A 24,608-nucleotide genomic window follows, 5' to 3' on the forward strand; every position below is an offset into this window, starting at 1 on the left:
AGGTGTCACACTCATGCAATCGAATAAAGTGAGATTTACTACCCTTAATGTTCGGGGCCTTAATAAGCCGGAACGTCGTTCTCAACTGATTCACTTCTTGCGGTCTGCTAAATCTAAGGTCGCCTTTATTCAGGAGACCCACTTCAGGGCCGGGAGGGAACCCAAATTATATTCTCAACACTTTCCTCTCCTCTACACGTCTAGCTCCCCGGATTCCAAAACTAAGGGGGTCGCTGTATTACTCCATAAATCCCTGCCGTTTCAGCATGTTTACACCTGGAGGGATCAGGAGGGTAGATGCCTCTTCATTAAAGGTTTCGTTGCCACCCAAATGGTTACCCTGGCCTGTGTTTATGCCCCCAATCGTGATCAAACGCGGTTTCTGGTTTCTGCCCTCCACAAATTAGCTGATTTTCAGGAGGGGATCTCCTTGTTGGGTGGTGACTTTAATATGACGTTGGACCCGCGACTGGACAGCTCCTCGGGACGGTCGTGCATCTCCTATTCGCGCATCGCCCGGGTTAAACGGGCCCTTCACGCTATACAGTTAGTGGACGCGTGGCGTGTCCAACATCCCTCTACTAGGGATTACACGTATTTTTCCCCTTTACATTCTCATTATACGAGGATTGATACTATTTTCGTGTCTCACCATCATTTACCTATGTTGTCCTCCTCCAGTGTGGGTCCCATCACTATAAGTGACCATGCCCCGGTCCATGTTACTCTCTCCTTTAAGTGTCTCCCCCCCCGCTCCTGGTGTTGGAGACTTAAAGCTCCTTGCTTTCCACACCTGCCCATGTTCAAATTCTTGATAAGGACCTCAAGCAATATTTTTCGGAGAATGTTTCTGCCCATCTGCCCTTTTCCACTGTTTGGGAGGCCCATAAGTCGGTGATACGGGGGCGGCTAATTCAAATGGGGGCTACTGTTAAGCGCATCCGTTTGGGTGAAATCATGCGTCTTGCTAATGAGATAGCTCGTTTGGAATCTAGGCATAAACTCACCTTAGACCCTGCCCTCCTGGTTCAGTTGGTTGCTCTGCGAGAGAGGTTGGCGTCCCTGGTGGATAGTCAGTCTAGGCGACTTTATCTCCTAACCAGTAGTCACTTCTATGAATCTGCGGACAAGGCGGGTAAGTTGCTTGCTAGGGCCCTTCGTGCCAAGCGGGCTCAGTCCTTTATACCGAAGGTCCGGGATCGTTCCGGTGCCACCCGCCACTCCACCCCTGACATAGCAGCTTGCTTCCGCGATTTTTATGCATCCCTGTACAACCTGCCTCCAGCTCCGGGCTTGGCGCCGTCCTTTCGGGATTCCCTGCGGCAGTATTTGGCTAAATATTTAACGAAACATATTTCCCCGTTGGATGCTGCGCTTTTGGATACCCCGATTGACCTTGCTGAGGTGGTGGCGGCCATTAAATCTCTCCCTAATGGCAAGAGTCCTGGTCCTGACGGACTTACGAAAGCATATTATAAACAGTTTGTTGCCACTTTAGCCCCCCATTTGGTTACCTTGTTTAATGGCATGGCTGATGGGGATCACTTTGACCCGCATACCAACACTGCCCATGTTACTGTTATACTGAAGCCGGGTAAGGCGGCTGACCTTTGCGAAAGCTATCGTCCCATCTCATTGCTCAACACTGACATAAAATTATTGGTCAAGATTCTTGCTACTCGTTTGGGGCCCCTTGTACCGTCGCTCATCCATCTGGACCAGGTTGGTTTTGTTCCGGGGCGGGAGGCGAGGGATAACACCACCAGAGTCCTTGACGTTCTTGACCGGGCTGGGCGCCTTCATACCCTGCTGGCTCTGGTCTCTACGGACGCTGAGAAGGCGTTCGATAGGGTCTCGTGGCCCTATCTCTTCCAAGTGTTGCGCAGCTTGGGCCTGGGTGCAACTTTTTGTAACTGGGTCTCAGTACTCTATTTTAACCCCTCTGCCAGGGTCAAGATTAATGGCTTTCTTTCGGACCCGTTTTTCTTGGCCAATGGTACTCGTCAGGGTTGTCCACTGTCCCCCCTCCTGTTCGCGCTTAGCATGGAACCTTTGGCCAATGCCATTAAAGCCAATCCTGGTATCTCTGGAATGTTAGTTTCGGGGGTGGAGCATAAATTGGCCTTATTCACGGATGATATGTTGGGGATCCTGTCTGCTCCCCTTACATCCCTGCCCTATTTCCTCCAGGAACTGGAGACGTACCAAGCATTTTCTAATTACAAGATAAACTTGGGTAAGTCGGAGATATTGGGGGTCCACCTGGCGGACTCTACTAAACGGGAGTTAAGCTCTTGGTTTCCCATTAAATGGTGCGGCTCGTCCCTTCGATTCTTGGGCCTCCAACTCCCTGCGGATCTCTCCCTGCTATTCTCATTGAATTTTGTCCCCATCCTGCAGAGGGTCTCTCAGGACCTGTGTAAGTGGGCCTTCCCGCATGTTTCGTGGTTCGGGAGGGTTGCCGTCGTTAAGATGAACATCTTGCCACGGTTCCTGTACCTCTTTCATGCCCTACCGATTTTTATTCCCAGGGATTATTTTAAGCAATGCCACCGAGTCTTTTTGAAGTACATTTGGTCGTCTGGACACCATCGCCTCGCTTTTTCCCATCTGGTTCGTCCTAAGCTCCTGGGAGGCCTGGGTGTCCCACACTTGGAGTTGTATTACCATGCGGCTCATCTGCGTCGTGTGGTTGAGTGGACTATTAGGGCTCCTAAGCAGTGGGTGACACTGGAGGAGGACGCTCTCCCGCACCCCATACACTCTTATCCGTGGCTGTCCACCCCCTCCCGGCCCACCGCTCGCCTTAAACATTGCACCATTTCCCCGACTATGCGGATCCTCCGGAAATACATGTCCAAGGGTTCTTTGACGTCCTCCACTAGCCCTCTCTTCCCCATCTCTGACAATCCTGCCTTTGCCCCTGGCTACAGAACAGGCAGGACTAGACCGTTTTCTCCTTTAGTTTCCGGTATTTTGCGTTTCTATCATATTTCTGACTCGGACTCAGTCAAACCGCTGCAGACTCTGTTAGGGGCGTCTCGGCCGCGCCCGCAAGACACCTTTTTTTATGCCCAAATGCGCCACTTTATTGCTTCTTTACCGTGCTTGATGAGTTCATGAGTTTGAACGCCTGTGCACCTCTAAGTCTGAGCAGCCCCACCTGGTTTCCACACTGTACTCCATCCTCCTTACTCTTGAGTGCTCCTCTAAGCCGTATTTCCTGGCCCTTTGGGAACGGGATCTCCCGGCTCTCTCCGGGGATGAGGTATGGGATAAGATTATTCAGTTGGTTCATAAGGGCGCTATCTCAAGTAGAATCCAGGAAACCTCCTACAATTTATTGATTCGGTGGTATCGCACCCCACATGCTTTACATCAATTCCTCCCGGATGTCCCGGACCGTTGTTGGAGGTGTGAGACGGGCCCTGGCACTATTTTACATATTTGGTGGACTTGCCCATGGTTACCCCCTTTTGGAAGCTAGTGGAAGGGGTGATTTGGGAAGTAAATGACCCTCATTATGTGCTGACCCCTGAGGCGGCTCTCTTGCACCATACATCGCTCCCGGTCGCTGTTTATAGACACTCAGTGACGTACCATATATTAAGTGTGGCCAAAGCTGTTATCCCCCGTTTTTGGAGAAGCCGTGACACTCCGCCGATCCAGGCTTGGGTCAGCAGGATGAACTTTATTGCCCACATGGAGGAGTTGGTGTGGGCCTCCAGGGGCAAGGAATATTTGTTCATCAGGCGCTGGTTCTGGTGGAAGGAGCTCACCTCTTCCCCGCGCTTTCCTGCTCTTTTACAGTCCGCCTGAGGAGCCCCTTCGGTCGTGTGGGTTTGCCACCCCTGGGTCCGTTTGCGCGGCTCACCCTTCCCTGCTCTGGGTGTTCCCCTCTCTTTGTGTCCCTCGGCTGCTTCGCTAGCACTTAGGTCTTATGTGGTTGTAGCGACACGCGCCATCTGACTCTGATTTTTATGTTGTGTTCATGATTTTGTTTTGTTTGTTTTTGTTTGCTCTCTCCGTACGGACATCTCCGTGTGCTTACGTACGTGCCTTTTTACCATACGCATCGTGTTGAGGGGGTCTTTGTTGGACACCGATCTCCTCTTATATACCCTGTTTATTGAGCACCTCTGCTCCACACTATGTACTTTTGTATACTTCTCCCTTTCGTTCCGTGTCATGATGATCTCTGTCATGCATGATTATCGCCCTGTGAACCGATATGTCGTTTGCCTATGACCATTGATTCCTCGTGATTTATTTTGCAGTGCATTGTGCTTCTGTACTATACCTGTGCCTTTTGGTATGTTTTCGGATGTAACACACTGTTGTATACCTGATCTTTTATTAAACGGAGACTTGGAAAAAGATAGGCCAACCCTGGAAGATGTATCGGCAACTGTGTGATATTCGTTCAGGAGAAGAACCAATGTCCAGTATCAATGGATGTTGGGTTTTAGGCTTTTATTTAACCCCTTCGTGACTTCGTGATTTTACTTTTTGTACCCTTCGTGACAATGGCCGTTTTAACATTTCTGCGCTGCTCGTGTTTAGCTGTAATTTTCTTCTTTCCCGTTTACTGAACCCACACACATTAGATATTGTTTTTTTCAGGACAAGAAGGGCTTTCTTTAGATGACATTGTTTTGATTGTATCATATTATTTACTATTAATAAAAGTATAAAATATGGTGAAACATTTAGAAAAAAATGACTGTTTCTAACTTTTAGTTGAAAAATCTTTTACTCATCTATAAAAGGTAATAAAAAAACCTGCTAAATAGATTCTACTATTTGTCCTGAGTTTAGAAATACCCAATGTTTTTATGTTTTTTTGCTTTTTTCTGCACGTTATGGAGCAATAAGTACAGGTAGCGTTTTGCTATTTCAAAGCCATTTTTTCCAAATCTGGTAATTCTTCCCCCATGTGCCATTTCGGGTATCTTTGAAGCCGGCCATCAAATCATATATTTTTGAAAACTAGACAGCACAGGGTATTCCAAATGCTGGTATTTTAACCCTTTCCAAGCACTTATTCTACCATCAGCCTTTGCCAAACTTTATGGTAGTCATTTTTTTGCATTTGTTTTGTCACACACATTTTACTTCAGGTATGAATTAAAAAGTTCTCGTATATGTCACTATCACAAAACACCCCAATATGTGTTCAGCAACATCTCCTGAGCGCAGTGATACCCCACATGAATGATTTTGCCTGGCTGTTCGGGGGCAAAAGGGCCACATTTGGGGCATGCACATTTTTCAATGTTGAACTTTGGCATTTGGGGATCCACTGCCCATCCCCTATTTGGTACATCTTTGAGCCGGGCCATTTCAGTGTGCCCAACAAAACCATATATTTTTGAAAACTAGACACCACAGGGTATTTTAAATGCTGGTATTTTAACTCTTTGCATGCACACATTTTACCACCAGCATTTTTTCAAAGTTTGCAGTAGTATTTTTGTGTGTGTATTTTTCCCACACACACCTACTTTATGTATGAATTTACAGCTCCTGGTATATGCCGCTGTCACAAGACACCCCAATATGTGTTCAGCAACATCTCCTGAGTACAGTGATACCCCACATGCATGGGTTTGTCATTTTTGGGGGGAACTAAAAGGCCACATTTGGTACGTGTGCATTTTTCTAATTGGAAATTAGATGTGTGGCCATCCTTCCCCCCGTGTTAATTGGGACCTTGTTGAACCCGGCCAATTCAATTTACCCCATCAAATCATACATTTTTTAAAAGTAGACACCCCATGGGCATTTAATATGCCAGTATTTTAACTCTTTCCATGCGAGAATTGTTTTAAGCTAATATGCTAATTTTAGGACTTGCTCACAAAAATATATATTTTATATATATATATTTTTTTTTTTTTGCCTTTTTTTATTTTTTTAACATTTTTTTTCAACTTGAAGGTTCCCCTGATAGTGACATCAGTGGGAAATTATTTTTACATTTTACTGGTTTTTTACTATTTTTTTTCTAATTATTATTAATTTTATTTTATTTTTAATTTCTTTTTTCTAATCACACTGTGATTAGAAAGCTGAGCTCCATTGACTTGCATGGTTGAATGCAGTACCTATATTCAACCTGCAAGTGGAGCCAGAGTTCTCTAGAGGGTCTGGAGACTGTCTAGCGAACTTTTTAGACTTTATTGTTTTTCTTTGTTGAATTTTCCTGGACTGCCGCCATCTTGCTGATGGCGAAGATCACCGGCAGCTGCGGCTGTGACCGCTCTCCGGAGCGGTCACAGTCCATCCCCAGGTAAGTGTTTGGTGTCGCTGGATGCCTCCTGATCAAGTTTAAGTTTTAAAACGGGCGTCCGCCGCCATACAAAGTATGGCTGATGTTGACGCCCCGGGGAGGGGCCAGAGATGGCCCCTTTGTGCCGATAATGGCGTTGCTGAATGCCTCGAGGTCGAGGCATTACAGCAACGCCGTTTCGGTGCAGAAAGCGAAAATAGATCGCTTTCTGCACCCGTTTAATGACATGCCGGTCCTGGCACGTCATTTGTCATCGACTTGAATTTCCGTGACGTGCCCGGACCGGCAATTGTCATCAAGGGGTTAAATCCTTGTTTCAGCAGAATTAATAGTTTTCCACATTCATTTAGAGGCACCATATGAGGAATTATTTCAATTATATCCTTTTAATCTTTTTAAAATCTTTTTCCACATGCCAATCAGATGTCAAAAGTGGAGGTTGTACAAGTCCTTTAAATCTGGTATAATGTGTCCAGTTCTTTTCTGCAGTTCGAACAGCAGTTTCAGTAGTTAGGAGAACTTGGAAAAGGCCTCTCCTAAATGGGTTGGAGTTTAGTCTCTTTTCCAGATCAAATCCAATCTCCAGCTTTCAATGGATGTACTCTAATATCAAGAGTAGGAGTCTGTGCAAGCATTCCTTGTACCTTTAAATGGGATAGAGAAGAAGAAATCGCCAGTATATAGTTCTTTAAAAAATCTTTTGATTCAAATATGGGTACATTATCAACATTTCCCATTTAAGGTAACCCAAAGCAGGAGTATAGAACACCTCTTCAGGTTGTGAAGTCAGTGCAAATGGTTCTTTATTCAGGCAGTCGTATAACGGCTGCATATATTCAGATGCTGACCTTATCCAGGGACAACAGTATAAAACTAGCTTTAAAAATGCATGTATCTGCTTCTTTTTGTGTCGGATAAATAATATCTATTCCCCCTGTGCCCGCTTTAACAAACTCCTAATTTAAATGTTATCAGCTGGTCTGGAAGAATGTTCACGCGGGGGCGTTATGGGGGAACGAAGCTGCAAAATCTCTCCCTCACTATTACTACATGCGTGGTGGAGACAAATTTAACACTTACAAAGCCAAAACTCCAGCGCCCACTTTCTAGAGCACCAAAATTTTTTACATTAAACATCAATTTATAACCAAGCAAATGAAACGCTCTGCTCATTAGTTGATAACACTATATTAATTCAGAATTATAGATAGAACTACCGTCAGCTGCAGATATATATTCAATATATCTACTACTTTTTTAATATACAAAATTTAGATACGAAAATCCAAAATTTTTATTTTGGTTCTTAATGCTATTCTATATATGTTCCTTAGGCTAGGTTTCCACTTGGTTTTTTTTAGCTAAAAACGCCCATAAAAACGCCAATAGCGCCACCTGGCGTTTTTTTTGTGAAAAAACACAGCAGCCAGATGTTAGCTGTTCTTCAATAGGAAATCGCAGAATGCCATATCCACTTGGCGTTTTTTTGTTTGGCGTTTTTTCAGTCCTCTTTGGCGTTTTTCTGCTTTTTTGGGCTCTGTGGCAGTTTTTCAAAATCGCAGCATGTTGACACTCTGGCGTTTTTTGCAAGGAAATCTTGGCGTTTTTCTCCAATAGAAGTCTATGGGAGAGAAAAAACGCCATGAAAAAGCCATGTGGGTTTATTGCCTTGGCGTTTTTTTATGGCGTTTTTTCCACAGTTACAATGCAGAGGATGGACCCAGTATCTGTGTGTCCTATGAGAAATAGGCTGGAAACAAACAGTTTCACACAAAACAAAGTTCATATTGAATTCTACACCATTTGGAACAAACATGCCATTACAAACAAACATACGCAACGCATCAACTGGATCCTGCGTGCCAAAAGCAACAGCAAACAATTTGCACCATCATTTGGGGCCAATCTTCCTAGAGGAGCAGACATTCGGAATAAAGCACGCCTTACAAACCACAGAAAAGTGACAAAAGGGTCCGCCGGGGCGTGTTTAAGTAGAACTCTACCAAGTAAATGACATCAGGGGGCAGATACTTGCCATTTATCCTAATCCCTTTTAGCTGGGTGAAACTTCTAACTTGTAAAGGCTGGAAAAACTGCCTAAGGTCAAAAAAAGCAATTTCCACAGAAAGGCTAAAACGCCAGAAAAAACTCCAGAAAAAAACGCCAAAACGCAGGAAAATGCAGTGGCAGTTTTCTTGGCGTTTTTCATCAAGAAAAAAAACGCAGGACAAAAACCCAAGTGGAAACCTAGCCTCATGGCGTTTTTTCTCTCCCATAGACTTCTATTGGAGAAAAACGCCAAGATTTCCTTGCAAAAAACGCCAGAGTGTCAACATGCTGCGATTTTGAAAAACTGCCACAGAGCCCAAAAAAGCAGAAAAACGCCAAAGAGGACTGAAAAAACGCCAAACAAAAAAACGCCAAGTGGATATGGCATTCTGCGATTTCCTATTGAAGAACAGCTAACATCTGGCTGCTGCGTTTTTTCACAAAAAAAACGCCAGGTGGCGCTATTTGCGTTTTTATGGGCGTTTTTAGCTAAAAAAAACCAAGTGGAAACCTAGCCTGAAAAAGCCATGTGGGTTTATTGCCTTGGCGTTTTTTATGGCGTTTTTTCCACAGTTACAATGCAGAGGATGGACCCGGTATCTGTGTGTCCTACGAGAAATAGGCTGGAAACAAACAGTTTCACACAAAACAAAGTTCATATTGAATTCTACACCATTTGGAACAAACATGCCATTACAAACAAACATACGCGACGCATCAACTGGATCCTGCGTGCCAAAAGCAACAGCAAACAATTTGCACCATCATTTGGGGCCAATCTTCCTAGAGGAGCAGACATTCGGAATAAAGCAGGCCTTACAAACCACAGAAAAGTGACAAAAGGGTCCGCCGGGGGGTTTAAGTAGAACTCTACCAAGTAAATGTCATCAGGGGGCTGATACTTGCCATTTATCCTAATCCCTTTTAGCTGGGTGAAACTTCTAACTTGTAAAGGCTGAAAAAACTGCCTAAGGTCAAAAAAAGCAATTTCCACAGAAAGGCTAAAACGCCAGAAAAAACTCCAGAAAAAAACGCCAAAACGCAGAAAAATGCAGTGGCAGTTTTCTTGGCGTTTTTCATCAAGAAAAAAAACGCAGGACAAAAACCCAAGTGGAAACCTAGCCTTAAACTATTATTTTTCACATAGCCTTTTGCATTATATATATATATATATATATATATATATTGTGCAGTAAGCACAATATATATAGCTGTAAGAAATCCATGTATTTCATCACTATTTTATAAAATATCTGATTTTTTTTTTTATCCATACTGATTTTTTTTTAACTTTTGGGGGTACCATTTCAAATATTGTTCCCATCGTTTAAGTTTCTTTCTTTCACTTGCTATTTTTCCCTTCTTTTAAATATATAAACATACAATGATCCCTCACAAAAAAATATTTACAGGGAGAATGTTGACCTAGGTATTATATTTCCACATACTGTCCTCATATTTGAGGGAAAGAATTTGTTCTTCCCTCTGGATCTGGGGATATTCCCTCTGAAAATGCCCTATTTCTCCACATTCAAAACACTTCCTTGTTCCTTGCTTCCAACCTTCTTTACCATTTCCTGACACTCTACCTGGTCCTTTACTATTTTCTGATCTACCTCGTCTCCTTTGGAAAGGTCTTCTTCTTGAATTCACATTTCCCAATGCTTCAGTACATTTCTTCACCACCTCATCTACAGAACTCAACATAATTTTAGCTTTCTGTTTCTGTCTTTTAATGTCTCTCCTTACAAACGCCTTTTGTGCTTCAAAAGCTTTCATTAAATTCTGTCTCTTAGGTACCGCTTCTCCAATACCCCTTACCACAAGATCTCTTAGCACCTGCATATTAACCCTATGCTCATCATTTGAATTATCCCAATTGGGATCAACATTTGGATATTTTTGCTCTGGTGGAGGATTAGCATTATTTCCAGCAGGGTGTTTTCTCTCCCATATTGCCATTTCTGCTCTCCTAATCATCCCTTTTTCCTCCCCAGTAAACAATATAGCCATTATGGACATCATCTCGGCCCATGTATATACCTTAGGACCCAAAAATTGATGAACTTGTTCTGATAATTCTAGCAGATTATCTAATAATGATTTCATTTCTTTCTTAACTGGTTAGAGGGTTTTCTACATATCCAATTTGTCCTGCCCCGATGGGTACTTCTCTCAAGGGGAATTGTTTATGTGTTTTAGACATGGGCAGGTTCTCTTGATCTCTTTTTAGTTGTTGGAGCTCTTCTACCGCTCCTTCTTCCTCACTCACAGACCTCTCTTCCTCCTCCATTAGCGGTGCATTCGGAGCCGCTACTGGGGGAGGATTTGCTGGAGGGGGAATTACATATAGTGGGGGACGGTTATCTAAAGGCTCCCACTTTCGTTCTGGAATTTCCTCAGATATCTTGTTAGTAACCTTTGTATCGGTTTTTGTTATAACTGGATATATTTTAACTTTATCAGTTAATTTCTTATCCTCCCCTAACCAACAACAAGCATGTTCATACTCTTCCTGATTAAAAGGCTGTTTATCATTTACATACAGATTAAGATTTTGACGAATCCACAATTCACTTGCCCCAAATTTAGGCCAATATACAGCAGGAGATAATATAGGTTGTTGGGGCCATTTAAAACAGCAATAATTAATCATCTTTTTCTTACTCTTAGTTTTTGTTTTTCCCCAATTCTCCCATCCCTTTAACATTAACCCCAACGGACTATCGGGCGGGATGTCTAGCAGAGAACTGTTATTCTGTAGGCTTCCCTTCAGCTTCGACTGAATTATTCCCATGGTGTAGGTTCGTATTTGGTCTCACACGTGCTTTAAGCTATGTGCGTCCGTCTCTCTGCACTCGCTTCGTATCCCAGATATGACACATTCTAAGTTCTTAGGTGAACTAGAAGAACATGAAGGAAGATATGATGTTTCATAGGATTCATTACCACAACCCTTCATGGGGTTAATTGACACGGGGTCACAGGCGACTATGATGTCAAATGTGTACTTAGCAGCAGAAAAGCCAAAGCTGGGAGACTTTCCAAATACTCTACTGAGTGTTGGAGGTAATTAATGTCATAGATTCTACCTGGTTAAAGTTTACTATAGGTAATTAGACCTTGAGACACCCGGTAATAGGGGTAAATCTCCCCTATGACCAATTGATTTTGGGTATAGATTTACCGTATTTGCTCGATTATAAGACGACCCTGATTATAAGACGACCCCCCAAAATCTGAATATTAATTTATGGAAAAAAAGAAAAAGCCTGAATATAAGACGACCCTATAGGAAAAAAGTTTTACCAGTAAATGTTAATTCATGTAAACTATGTGAACAATTGTTTGTTAATAAAATATTTTGTTTTTGTTTTTATTTCCTTTTTTTCCAACCTGCCCCCCCAGTTATGCACATCGGCCCCCAGGCTTGCCACTCTGCCCCAGAAATGCCTTATACCTCTTATATGCCAGAGATTCCACTGTGCCCCCGATATGCCTTATACTCCTGATATGCCAGTGTGCCCCATGATACGCCTTTTAACCCTCTATATGCCACTGTGCCCCATGATATGCCTTTTGACCCCCCATGTGCCACTCTGCCTCCAGAATTGCCTTATACCCCTATATGCCACTCTGGCATTTAGGGGGTTAAAAGGCATATTATGGGGCAGAGTGGCATATAGGGAGGTATAAGGCATTTCAGGAGGCAGAGTGGCGCATAGAGGGTTAAAAGGCATTTCTGGAGGCAGAGTGGCATTAAGGGGGTTAAAAGGCATTTCACAGAGCACTCTGCCTCCAGAAATGCCTTATGCCCCCCCCCATTTAACACTCCCTCCCTCCTCCAAACTTACCGGTGTTTCTGAGTCCCCGGTGCTTAGTCCGGGCAGCGTGTAGAGCTCTACGCGCTTGAGCGGAAGTTGTCTATGTGAATCGCGTAGAGCTCTATACGCTGCCCGGACTAAGCACCGGGGACTCAGAAGCACCGGTATGTTGGGGGGGAATAACACAGGAGGATCCAGGTCCCCTGCATCTGAGTCCCCGGTGCTTAGTCCGGGCAGCATGTAGAGCTCTACGCGCTTGAGCGGAAGTTGTCTACGCAAATCGCGTAGAGCTCTGCACGCTGCCCCGACTAAGCACCGGGGACTCAGAAGCACCGGTAAGTTGGCGGGGGGCATAACACAGGAGGATCCAGGTCCCCTGCATCTGAGTCCCCAGTGCTTAGTCCGGGCAGCGTGTAGAGCTCTATGCGAATCGCGTAGAGCATTACACGCTGCCCGGACTAAGCACTGGGGAAGCAGAAGCACCGGTAAGTGGGGGGGGGGCATAACACAGGAGGAAGATCAAGGTCCCCTGCAACGCTGCGGGGGATCTGGATCTTAGTCTCATAGTCAGACCTATTTGAGGTCTGATTATAAGACGACCCCGATTATAAGACGAGGGTTTTTTTTCAGAGCATTTGCCGGACAGGCTCTGCCCCACCAACACCCAAACACCAGGACAGGCTCTGCCGCATTGAAGCATAAAAAATGTGTTTTCTACACTGCTTTGTCATTAACTGCCCCTTTTGCATTTTTGCCACCTTGTGTATTAATGCCTCAGCCTGGCCCCCCTTAATTTCGATTAATGCCCCCCCACCCACAACCTTGTGTATTTATGCCCCAACACCCTTGTATATTGATTTATGTGATGCCAAAGCCAATCCCCTCCCTTATGTATTGATGCCTCCACCCATTTTGTATTGGTTAATGTGATGCCCAACCATCCTCTTGTCTGTTGATGCCCCCACTGCCATGTGTATTACCCCCAGCCACACCCCTCCTTTTGTATTATTTAATTTTTGTCCCAAGGGAACCACCCTTTAAATATGGGTCCACTTTCCTATAACCCCTATTTTTTTGGTCATGAGGAACTCTTCTGTGAGTACCAGGACAGGCTCTGCCACACCGACACCCAAACACACACACCAGGGCAGGCTCTGCCCCACCAACACCCAAACACCAGGACAGGCTCTGCTGCATTGAAGGTCAGGAGGAACTCTTCTGTGAGCCCGCCCCCCCCTTGAACGTCACGTCTTAAAATGGGCGGGACGAAGAGCTAAAGGCACTGCTGCCACTGGGCGGCACAGTGTGTGCATGCCGGCAGCTTTAACTTCATTAGGCAGCCGGCGGAGGTGGTCTTACAGCCCACGGACCGGCCGGCCCACCGGGGAAATCTCCCGGGGGCCAGTCCGGCCCTGCTCACATGGGCACCTCGAAGTCTGACGGGCCACATTTGGGACATCCAGTTCCGGGCGCTGGGCAGGCAGCGGGGTTAGGATCCAGATCCCCCGCAGCGCTGCTGGTGACCTGGATCCTACTCTCCGGTAGCCACAGACGTCTACATGAAGTGCTTTGACAACCTCCCCTGCCAGCACTTTCCACGGGGGGAGTGCCGGCAAGGGAGATTGTTAAAGCACATCTCGCAGACGTGCCGGCAGCGGTGGTTGTTTACGCTCGTATCGCCGCAGCCGAAAGTCGTCTACATGTATCGCGCAGATGTCCCTAGCCTGCCCCGCTAGACATCAGGGAGTCTGCATTGGTAAGTCTAGGAGGGGGGGGGGGGCATATCTAGGGAGCAGAGTGGCAGCATATCTGGAGGGGGCAGTGTGGCAGCATATCTTGGGGGGGGCAGAGTGGAAGCATATCTTGGGGGGGGTAGTGTGGCAGCATATTTTGGGGGGGCAGAGTGGCAGCATATCTCGGGGGGGGGAGCATATCTCAGGGGCCAGGGTGGCAGCATATCTGAGGAGAGCAGTGACTATATTTGAGAAAATGGTTTTAAAATATGCTACTTGTACATATAGCCCATAACTTGCAAAAAAAGCTAAAACACATGACAAACAGAATGTTTTTAGCAGTTTTTTCATAAGCTTTTGTAGATTAATAAAATTCAGAAAAAGTATTTTTAACCATATTTTTATAGCAAATTGGATGGTATAATAAAAAATGCCCTTCTTGTCCTGCAAAAAAACCCAATACATAATTTATGTAGGTATACGAAATGAGAGAGAAGAAAATCACAGCTAAACACAAACATTGCAGAAATGTTAACAGCCATTGTCACGAAGGGTACAAAAAACCCAGCTCCTTAAGGGATTAAAGTGGAAGGCTGCATTGCTTGACATGCACGCTACTTAGTGTATAGAGCTGAGCGCAAAACGACATGACTAAAGGCGGGTTTTTCTGGATTTCTTCGTTTCAAAAAATTGTTAGAGCCCATCGTCGCATCCTTTCCGTCATGTAAGACATTGGGCGGTATAATGCTGAATAGATCGATTCGTAAAAAAAATATCACTCGCTTTGTAAAAGCTGGCATCAGCTTTTCCCCTGCTCTCCGAAAACAGTGGTAGTCTAGAGAGTTAGGATCAAAATATATTAGTAGTTTAAGAGGGCACTTTTTAGATCCCTGAGTAATGGAAGAATAACTATAAAACCAGAATGTGGGTAGCGGCCGACAGATGTGGGACGAACCTTAAATAATTCCTCTTATAGGCACAGAAAGGGGTGTAAACGCGTCAATGAGCATGGCCATTGTAGAATGGGCGTGGCTTTAAAAGTCCTCACCGTGGGGTCACGACTTGTCGTTTATGCTGTAGAGTCTGTTTGTGAAACTTGGTGGTTCTGATATGGCGCCTTTTGGGTTGGTGCAAGGTCTGAGCCGAAAGGTATTAAGTGTGGGATTAAGGAACGTCTACTATCGTGGCATCCACCGGTGCAGGTAACATGAGAATAGATAATGCATTTCGCTTCCATTTGAGATACTGCTGAAGTAACTAACATACGTTTATAGGGACACGCAAGTCCCCCTTTTGATGTCTGTTTTCAATTACCGTGTGGATCGCTGAATAGTCATTGTTTTGCGAAGTCCGGGTGAAACGGCCTTTAAAGAGCCGTTTTATTTGAAAGTCGATACATTTATAAGTTTGTAATCCTGTAAAATTAACAGGATATTAGTACAGGGACACGAAACTTTGAGGCAGCTCTATTATTACAAAAGGTCCAATAATAGCCTACAAGACAATATTTTGTTAGATGCTTAGAATCACAGCAGAATAGTCGATTATGTCAGACCAAAGAGAATATTGTTGAATGCTTTAATATATTTCTGGGAATTGACCAACACAAGGAAGCTTTCCAGTAACGTGAGCCGTGCACTTGAGTCCCTATTAATGCCAAAGGTGAATCTACACAGTGCAACTTGCAAAAAAAACGTATTCGTTGGCAAATTGTGGATTTAGTATGCACTCCCACTAAACGCGCCCTCATCTGTGTCTTGCTAGTTATCCATGAGTACATATTAATCTTCGGGGTAAGTAAACAGCATTTAGATCCACACTTGTAGGACTTCAGGTTTCGATTGAACCAGAATTTCAAAGATTTATGACAGAGGCAGCCACTGTTATGACCCATTTTTTCCTGGTTACTGGGGACTCACTTTAGTAGCTCAAATTGGAGAAACCCCCAGAACGACAGTTGCCAATGTTTTTTCCTTTATTTAAGGGGTAGTAATTCAAAGTTCTTTTTTTTAACAGGGGTCTATAAAGCAGTGTTTGCGTCTCTGATCACTACATTTCAGTGAAACATAGTTTCAGGTAGAAACTCTCCTTTTTAACTTTTCTAGAGGCTTATGTATGTACTGCTGGGTGCTCTGGCATGTGTGTGTGCAAAGACATTGTGGACGTGTATCCACACATAGCAGATTATTAGCTTTTTTAACTCTTTAATGTATCTTTACGCTTGATTAAATATTTTGTACTTTGATTTAAATCTGATGGAGTTGTGGATTATTACTATTATATGCTGGGATCTCATCTAAATAAGCTGGTGGAAGCTATAGCTTTAGCCGTTAACAAATTAACCAGTAAAAAATATTTTGATAGAGAAGCAGGGAATAACACTGGCTCTCACACAAGGATCAGGAACATGTATAAAAACTTAAACTTTCCTGAGTTAGCATAGAAGCACCATGGAGATTTTTTTTCCTTTTTCTGACCATAAAATACAATGCTTTATGCAATACGGTATAAACTTTATCTGCAGACCCGGAGTCTACCATTATCATAATTCATGTGATATTTTGGGTGACTGTTCCTGTTCAAACATCATACTGACACTGACAAGACAACACTAATGTAATTAATCAACTGCAGAAATTATGTTGGAATGACAGTTAAGGCACTCAAAGTGTTTGCATACTGGAACTTCCACTACAGGAATATAAACCAGTCAACCTATCTAGTCTGCCTGTTGGTGCCTTTTTTCATGGCTGTTTTTTTCACTTAAAATGAACTTGAGTAAAACCTTTTGTACAACACAAAACAATGACATTAAACATATTGGTGACAAAATCAGGCATTTGACTGTGGTCGCACATAGTGTGTTTTAGTTGTTGAAATACTGTTCCTGAGTAGACTTTATAAAGATAATTGCCTATTTACGGTACCAGCCAAACTTTTATTTTCTGGAAAACACAAAACAATTATCTGGCTGCAGGCGTGTACACTATTTTAGTTACAAGAAAGGACTCATGGAGGAGTCACCTGCTGGTTAGCTTATGAGATATTCTATGGTGAAAAACAACAAAAATACATTGGTAGTGTTGTTGATGATGACAATGACCTGGATTTAGAATATGAGCCAGACTTGGATGAGCCAAGCGACACTTCTAGAAACAGCAGCAGCATACCTATGCCATGGGTACCTCTAGTTGCACTGGCAGCTCTACTACCACATTTATCACAAATACTATCCTAGACAAAAACACTAGTACCACTGCTGCCTCATCTGATGGACATTGTCCTCTATAGCAAAATGGAAAATTGTACCAGTCTCCCAGATGAAAAACATCCCATGACCCCTTTGAAGGGTTAAACAATACTGTCAAGGTGCTGTTAAAACCATTAAACCTATCATTGCTTGCTGAGCCATTGAGATTCTGCAATTTGACCCTTGAACTACAGCACACAAAGTCATACTGTTAGTATGATTTGTTTTGCTAATTTTAAGAAAATGAACTCCTGTATAGCCACTAGCAATGCATCATTATTGCAGACATGTGAATTTGTGTGCAGGGCAAAGGTGTGTACTCATGCTCCCATGCAGATATTAAAAAAAAAAAGGTCCTCTATTTTTTGTGGGTGGCTCCTAGATTGAAAACATTTCAAAGGTGTTTTTAACACATTTTAAACTCTGCCTCCCAGAGACAACAGGGACAATACAATAGGGTCCTAACCTCCACTATCTATTACTGGCCGAAACCAGTTCCAGGGATGGCCAGGGTAAATGTCTGTAGTAGTGGAACTGGGGGGAAGGGGGGGACATAATAATGCACCATGGGGTGGGGGGGTCTGATATTAAACTAAAACAATGGCGGTCACTTCCTGGTGGCAGATCCTGGCTGTCTGCCAGAGATAATCCCCTCAGAAAGTGATGAGATGATATACTGCTGGGGGTAGCCACACAAGTCTTTACAAAGTCAGGGCCCATAGTCAATAGGGAGGAGGCTGGCAGTCAGGCCTCTCCAGTGGTCCCAGTGATGGAGGGTTCCATCACATAAGGCATATCTGGGGAGGGCGGAGTGGCATTTCTGGGGTTGTGTGGCATATCTGGGAGTATAAGGCATATAGGGTATATAAGGCATATGCCTGGGAGGCAGTGCGACATATCAGGGGAGGAAAGAGTGGCGTATCAGGCGTTATAAGGCATATCAGGGGGCACAGTGGCATATCTGGGGAAGACGGAGTGGCATATCTGGGGCTATAAGGCATATGTTAGGAGGGCGGAGTGGCATATCTGGGGGTATAAGGCATATCTTAGGAGGCAGTGTGGCATATCTGGGGGTATGTGACATCTGGGAGGCAGTGTGGCAAGCCTGGGCTCAAATGTGCATAACTGGGGGGGGGGGGGGCAGGTTGGGAAATAAAAACAAGAAATGCATTTTATCAATTTTTTTTATTCTGCTGTTTTTTTTAACATCCTATTTGTTTATTAAATTATTTTAAATAAATGAAAAATGTACATTCTATTTTTTATCCGATTAATCGATTAATCAAAAAATAATCGGCCAACTAATCAATTATGAAAATAATCGTTAGTTGCAGCCCTACAGCAATCACACTCCTATCATGCCCCCAGGCATACCCAGATTCCAGCATGTACTGGGTGACTTGGCATGATAGGAGCGTGCTTGCCATAGGTATCTGTCTGTGAATCTATTATAATCAGTAATCTATTTATATGTTTAGGTCCAAGTGAGGCGGCTGCTTTAAGATCAATACTCGTTTATTCACCCATTTTGTTAGAAGTACTTACTATGTTTAATGGCGTCACTGCATATTTCCAGTCTCTAGCTTTAAGTACACATGTTGGAGGTGATCAGTAGAGCAACTTTCAAAGTTGTGTACACTTACAGTGGCTTCATTAGTGTAAAGTAATTTATGGACTAAATGACTGTTAGCTCAGGTATTTCCTGGTTTACCCACTAGGGGTCAGTATATTCTTGTTATGTATCGTATTATATATGGTAGATTCTTGTTATACAGTTTTTGACAGGTATTACTGTATTGGAGGTGTCCTGGGATGACCAATTATCATATGAATTCTGACTATGGTTTATGTTTTCTACTAGGTTTCTTGGGTGTTTTCATTAAAGTTGTACAGTATTCCATCATTCCATCAAGGTTTGGTGTCAGCAAGTATACGTCTTCGTCACCACCTAGACTATCGTATGCTAGGTGTATATATGTACCAACGCGTCATGTTCGGTCATTTTGTCTACGTCTCTTACACATTAGATTAGGATTAGGAGAGCACTGTTAGGGTCATGACCTGTCACATCTATGGATCCGTGCACGCTAAGGAATCATTAATTGGCTGGTGACCAGTCTCCTTGCCCGTAATACATACGTCATACGTACGATTTACGCAACACTCTTACTAATTATTTTTGACTGCTTAGATCAACTAGGCCTGAGGATTGTTGCTTGCCGGTTCTCGTCTCAGGGTGCTTCGGCCTTTTTAAAAATAGTCTGACATGTCTTTTCAGACTCGTGTGTCTTGAGATTTCGTTATTAAATGATCTATTAAGCCCCAGATGGATCACCTTGGCATACCACTCCCTCGCACGTACACTTCCCCCTTAGGAAGTAGACAAATCATTCAAAACCTTATTGGCCCTCGCAGCTCCTTGCTGGCATTGCGCACTGTTGTCAAGTCTGTTGTCAACCGTTATTCCTAAATCCTTATCATTGGTAGTTTCCCCCAAGGATATTCCATTTAAAGAATAGGTTGCATTTTTATTATTTTTACCATAATGCATAACTTTGCATTTCTCTATATTGAACCTCATCTGCCACTTGCACGCCCAGTCCCCAGCTCTGTCTAAATCTTCCTGCAAAGAAGAAACAACAAGATTAGTCTGAATTACCCGGCCTAATTTTGTGTCATCAGCAAAAACTGTGACATGGCTCTCAATGCAGCTTGGGAGATCATTTATAAATAAACAAAAAAGAAGAGGACCGAGGACAGACCCCTGAGGCACTCCACTTAATACCTGCGTACAGGCTGAGAAACATCCATTCACAACAACCCTCTGCATTCTATCTTTTAGCCAATTTCTGATCCACATACAGACATTTGCCCCTAAGCCTATTTTTGTTAATTTATAGAGTAGCCTTTTATGCGGAACCATATCAAATGCCTTAGCAAAGTCCAGATAAATCACATCTACAGCCACCCCCAGGTCTATATTTTTACTAACTTCTTCATAGAATGCTAATAAATTGGTTTGACCGGTCTTTCACAAATCCATGTTGACTTCTACTAATTGGATTATGGATCAAGATATGATCTTGAATGTATACCTTTAGCAACCCTTCAAATAATTTCCCCACTACCGATGTTAAGCTTACTGGCCTGTAATTGCCCGGTTGAGATTTTGATCCCTTTTTAAATATGGGCACAAAATCTGGCTTGCGCCAATCTAATGGAACTATGCCCGAGCCGAAAGAATCCCTAAAGATTAGTAATAATGGTTGGGACAGAATTAGGTTTAGCTCCTTCAGTACCCTTGGGTGTATACCATCCGGTCCAGGGGCCTTGTCTACCTTAAGGCTAGGTTTCCACTTGGGTTTTTGTCCTGCGTTTTTTTTCTTGATGAAAAACGCCAAGAAAACTGCCACTGCATTTTCCTGCGTTTTGGCGTTTTTTTCTGGAGTTTTTTCTGGCGTTTTAGCCTTTCTGTGGAAATTGCTTTTTTTGACCTTAGGCAGTTTTTCCAGCCTTTACAAGTTAGAAGTTTCACCCAGCTAAAAGGGATTAGGATAAATGGCAAGTATCTGCCCCCGATGTCATTTACTTGGTAGACCCCTTTGTCTCTTTTCTGTGGTTTGTAAGGCATGCTTTATTCCGAATGTCTGCTCCTCTAGGAAGATTGGCCCCAAATGATGGTGCAAATTGTTTGCTGTTGCTTTTGGCACGCAGGATCCAGTTGATGCGTCGCGTATGTTTGTTTGTAATGGCATGTTTGTTCCAAATGGTGTAAAATTCAATATGAACCAGTCCAGGACTTTGTTTTGTGTGAAACTGTTTGTTTTCAGCCTATTTCTCGTAGGACACACAGATACTGGGTCCATCCTCTGCATTGTAACAAGGCAATAAACCCACATGGCTTTTTCATGGCGTTTTTTCTCTCCCATAGACTTCTATTGGAGAAAAACGCCAAGATTTCCTTGAAAAAACGCCAGAGTGTGAACATGCTGCGATTTTTAAAAACTGCCACAGAGCCCAAAAAAGCAGAAAAACGCCAAAGAGGACTGAAAAAACGCCAGACAGAAAAACACCAAGTGGAAATGGCATTTTGCGATTTCCTATTGAAAAACAGCTAACATCTGGCTGCTGCGTTTTTCCACTAAAAAAACGCCAGGTGGCGCTATTGGCGTTTTTATGGGCGTTTTTAGCATAAAAAAAACCAAGTGGAAACCTAGCCTAATAGTATTTAATTGCTTGAGCACTTTTTCTTGTGTCAGCCAATCGCATGTTTGCTGCAACAGTTCCTTAAAATTAGCCAGCATGGACTCCGTCATTGGTTCTTCCTTGGTATAAACAGAAGAAAAAAAAGCATTTAAGATGTCGGCATTCTCTCTGTCCTCACTAACCAAATTTCCAGTTTCAGATAATAACGTACCAACATTCTCTACCTTTAACTTTTTGCCATTTACATACTTAAAACATTTCTTGGGATTGGTTTTACTTTCCTTGGCAATAAGTTTCTCATTTTGTATAATTTACCAAACATAACAAAAAGCAAATTACAGATAAGCTCTTTTCTTCATAGATTGAATTTACCTAAACTTTCTTTAACGAAGCTGGCTAAATTAAACGCCCCTATTCAGTTGTCAGAAATAAGGAACACCATACATAAATTACCGAAATCTAAAGCTCCTGGCCCAGATGGGTTTTCTACCCCCTTCTACCAGCTTTTGGACCAGGTTATTTCTCCAGTTATGTTAAGATTATTCATAGAGATACCAATTAAGAAAACATTCCCAACTGAAATGTTACAAGCTATGATAAACCCATCCCCAAATCGGGGAAAGACTCAAGCAAAGTAACAAACTATCGTCCTATCTCTTTAATAAATCTAGACATAAAAATGTTCTCTAAAATTCTATCTGAAAGATTAAGAGAAGTAATGCTGGACCTAATACATCCAGACCAAACAGGATTTCTTATAGGTAGGAATGGGAGGATAATACACGTTAGGGCTGCAACTAACGATTATTTTAATAATCGATTAGTTGGCCGATTATTTTTTCCATTAATCGATTAATCGGATAAAAAATTCAATTTTTTAAAATTTAAAATAATGTAATAAAAAACGTACAATTTACACTTTCATCTCTTTATTGCAATGGCCTCTCGCTATTCACCTTCTTATTTTACTGACATAATAAAAGCTACAAGAACCCAAACACAGTGTACAAAGTTATTAGTAAATATTAATTCATATGTTAACTATTTTTCATATTTAATAAAAACTGAGAAAAAAGCCTTGTTTATATTTTCTTTTATTTACCAAACTGCCCCCAGTTATGGACATCTGACCCCCAGCTTGCCACTCTGCCCCATATATGCCTTATACCTCTTATATGCCAGAGATTCCACTGTGCCCCCGATTTGCCTTATACTCCTGATATGCCAGTGATATCTAACTGAGCCCCTTGATATACCTTTTACCCCAGATATGTCTTATGCCCCCCTGATATGCCTTATAACTTCCAATATGCCACTCGCCCCTATTTATGCCTTATACCTCCCTATATGCCACTGTACACCCTGATATGCCACTCCGCTCCCCATAAATGCCCTGCACCACCCTGAAATTCTCCCTGATTCACACTCTGCCTCCCCCAGATATGCCACTCTGAAATTCATTATACCCCCCATACACCACTCTACCTCCCCTATACACCACTCTAACTCCCCCAGATATGCCATTCTGCCTCCCTGAAATTCATTATACCCCCCATACACCACTATAACTCACCCATACACCACTCTGCCTCCTCCTCCCTCCCATGCACCACTCTGCCTCCTCCCCCTCCCATACTCCACTCTGCCTCCTCCCCCCTCCCATGCACCACTCTGCCTCCTCCCCCTCCCATACTCCACTCTGCCTCCCCCCCTCCCATACTCCACTTTGCCTCCTCCCCCCTCCCATACACCACTTTGCCTCCTCCTCCTCCCATACACCACTTTGCCTCCTCCCCCTCCCATACACCACTTTGCCTCCCCCCCTCCCATACTCCACTCTCCCTCCTCCCCCCTCCCATACTCCACTCTGCCTTCTCCCCCTCCCATACTCCACTCTGCCTCCTGTCAGCAACGGAGGTTCACAAGACACAAGGGAGCCGGGTAGAGAGGCAGAGTGGCGTATGGGAGGGGGAGGAGCCAGAGTGGTGTATGGGAGGGTGGCTCCCATACACCCCTCTGACTCCTCCCTACTGGATTCTCTGTAAGCCGGTGGGGGTCTGCACGATGTGCACAGACAGCCTCCGTTACTCACCTTCACTTACGCTGAGTGAAGGTTAACAAAATAGCAGGGAGTCGGGAGAGAGGCAGAGTGATGTATGGGAGGGGGAGGAGTCAGAGGGGTGTATGGGAGGGGGGAGAGAGACGGAAGTGAGAGACCGGCCGACAGTGAGGGGAATCCAGGTCCCCTGCAGCGTTGCGGGGGATCTGGATTCTAGTGTTATAATCCGATCTCTGTTTGAGGTCGGATTATATTAGGATAAAATCGATAAAAATCGATTCGACTAATCGATAATGAAAATTATCGATTATCGATTTTATCGATTAGTTGTTTCAGCCCTAATACACGTAGAATTTTAAATCTTATCTATGAACTACAATACTCTAAATTACCAGCTGCTTTAATAGCTTTAGATGCCGAAAAGGCTTTTGATCTGGTCAATTGGTCATTTTTAGAAGAAACCTTAAAGGCCTTTGGCCTGAGCGGAGATTTTTTTCATAACACACTGGCTTTATATAAAAACCCACAAGTCAAAATTTCAGGAGCCAATTTAAATTCTAAATTTTTTAATATCAACAACGGTACAAGGGAAGGGTGCCCATTAGCCCCCCTGCTGTATACCCTCTCGATTGAACCCCTTGCAGTTATAATCCGTCAATCTACCAAAATTAAGGGAGTATCAACGGGTCCACTAGAACATAAAATTGCACTCTACGCGGATGATATCCTCCTCATTTTAACCTCGCCAGAATGATCAATTCCGGAAGCTATAGAAAGAATCAAGGAATACGGTTTATACTCCAATTCTAAACTTAATACAGATAAATCCTAGATTATCGATTTTAATATGGACGCTTTTCGATCAAAAAAAAAATTTTAGGTAGCCCTCTCTGGGGAGCAGACTCCTATTAACTTCCGACATAGTAAATAACAACTATATGAGTCTTTTTGACGATTTGAAGACTCAATTGGCGGAGTGGCACTTTAAAATCTTATGTCATACCTAGACTATTTTATTTATTCAGAACCATCCCACTCCCAGTGCCTTTAAAGGTTTTAAATCAATTGCAAAACATGTTCTTCTCATTTGTATGGCTAAATAAAAAGCCAAGAATATAACGTTCTATACAAAAAAAAATCTATCCCAGGATGGACTTAAATTTCCTAATATACAATTTGTATATAAAAATTGCAT

The 24,608-nt window shown here is 43.3% G+C and overlaps 1 protein-coding gene across 1 annotated transcript in view; it reads left to right on the forward strand.

The window, feature by feature from the left end:
- Positions 1–331: 331 nt before the first annotated feature.
- Positions 332–24,608, forward strand: part of LOC149281549 (medium-chain acyl-CoA ligase ACSF2, mitochondrial-like) — a 161,069-nt gene continuing 136,792 nt past the window's right edge. The window contains exons 1-3 of the mRNA XM_089499134.1: positions 332–520; positions 820–2,236; positions 2,401–2,419. Coding sequence (XP_089355260.1) covers positions 332–520; positions 820–2,236; positions 2,401–2,419 — 1,625 coding nt within the window. The remainder of the gene's footprint in view (positions 521–819; positions 2,237–2,400; positions 2,420–24,608) is intronic.

The sequence above is a fragment of the Sceloporus occidentalis genome, unplaced genomic scaffold, assembly GCF_023333645.1.
Source record: "Sceloporus occidentalis isolate IW3139 unplaced genomic scaffold, rSceOcc1.0.p SCAF_130, whole genome shotgun sequence".
Lineage (NCBI taxonomy): Eukaryota > Metazoa > Chordata > Lepidosauria > Squamata > Phrynosomatidae > Sceloporus > Sceloporus occidentalis.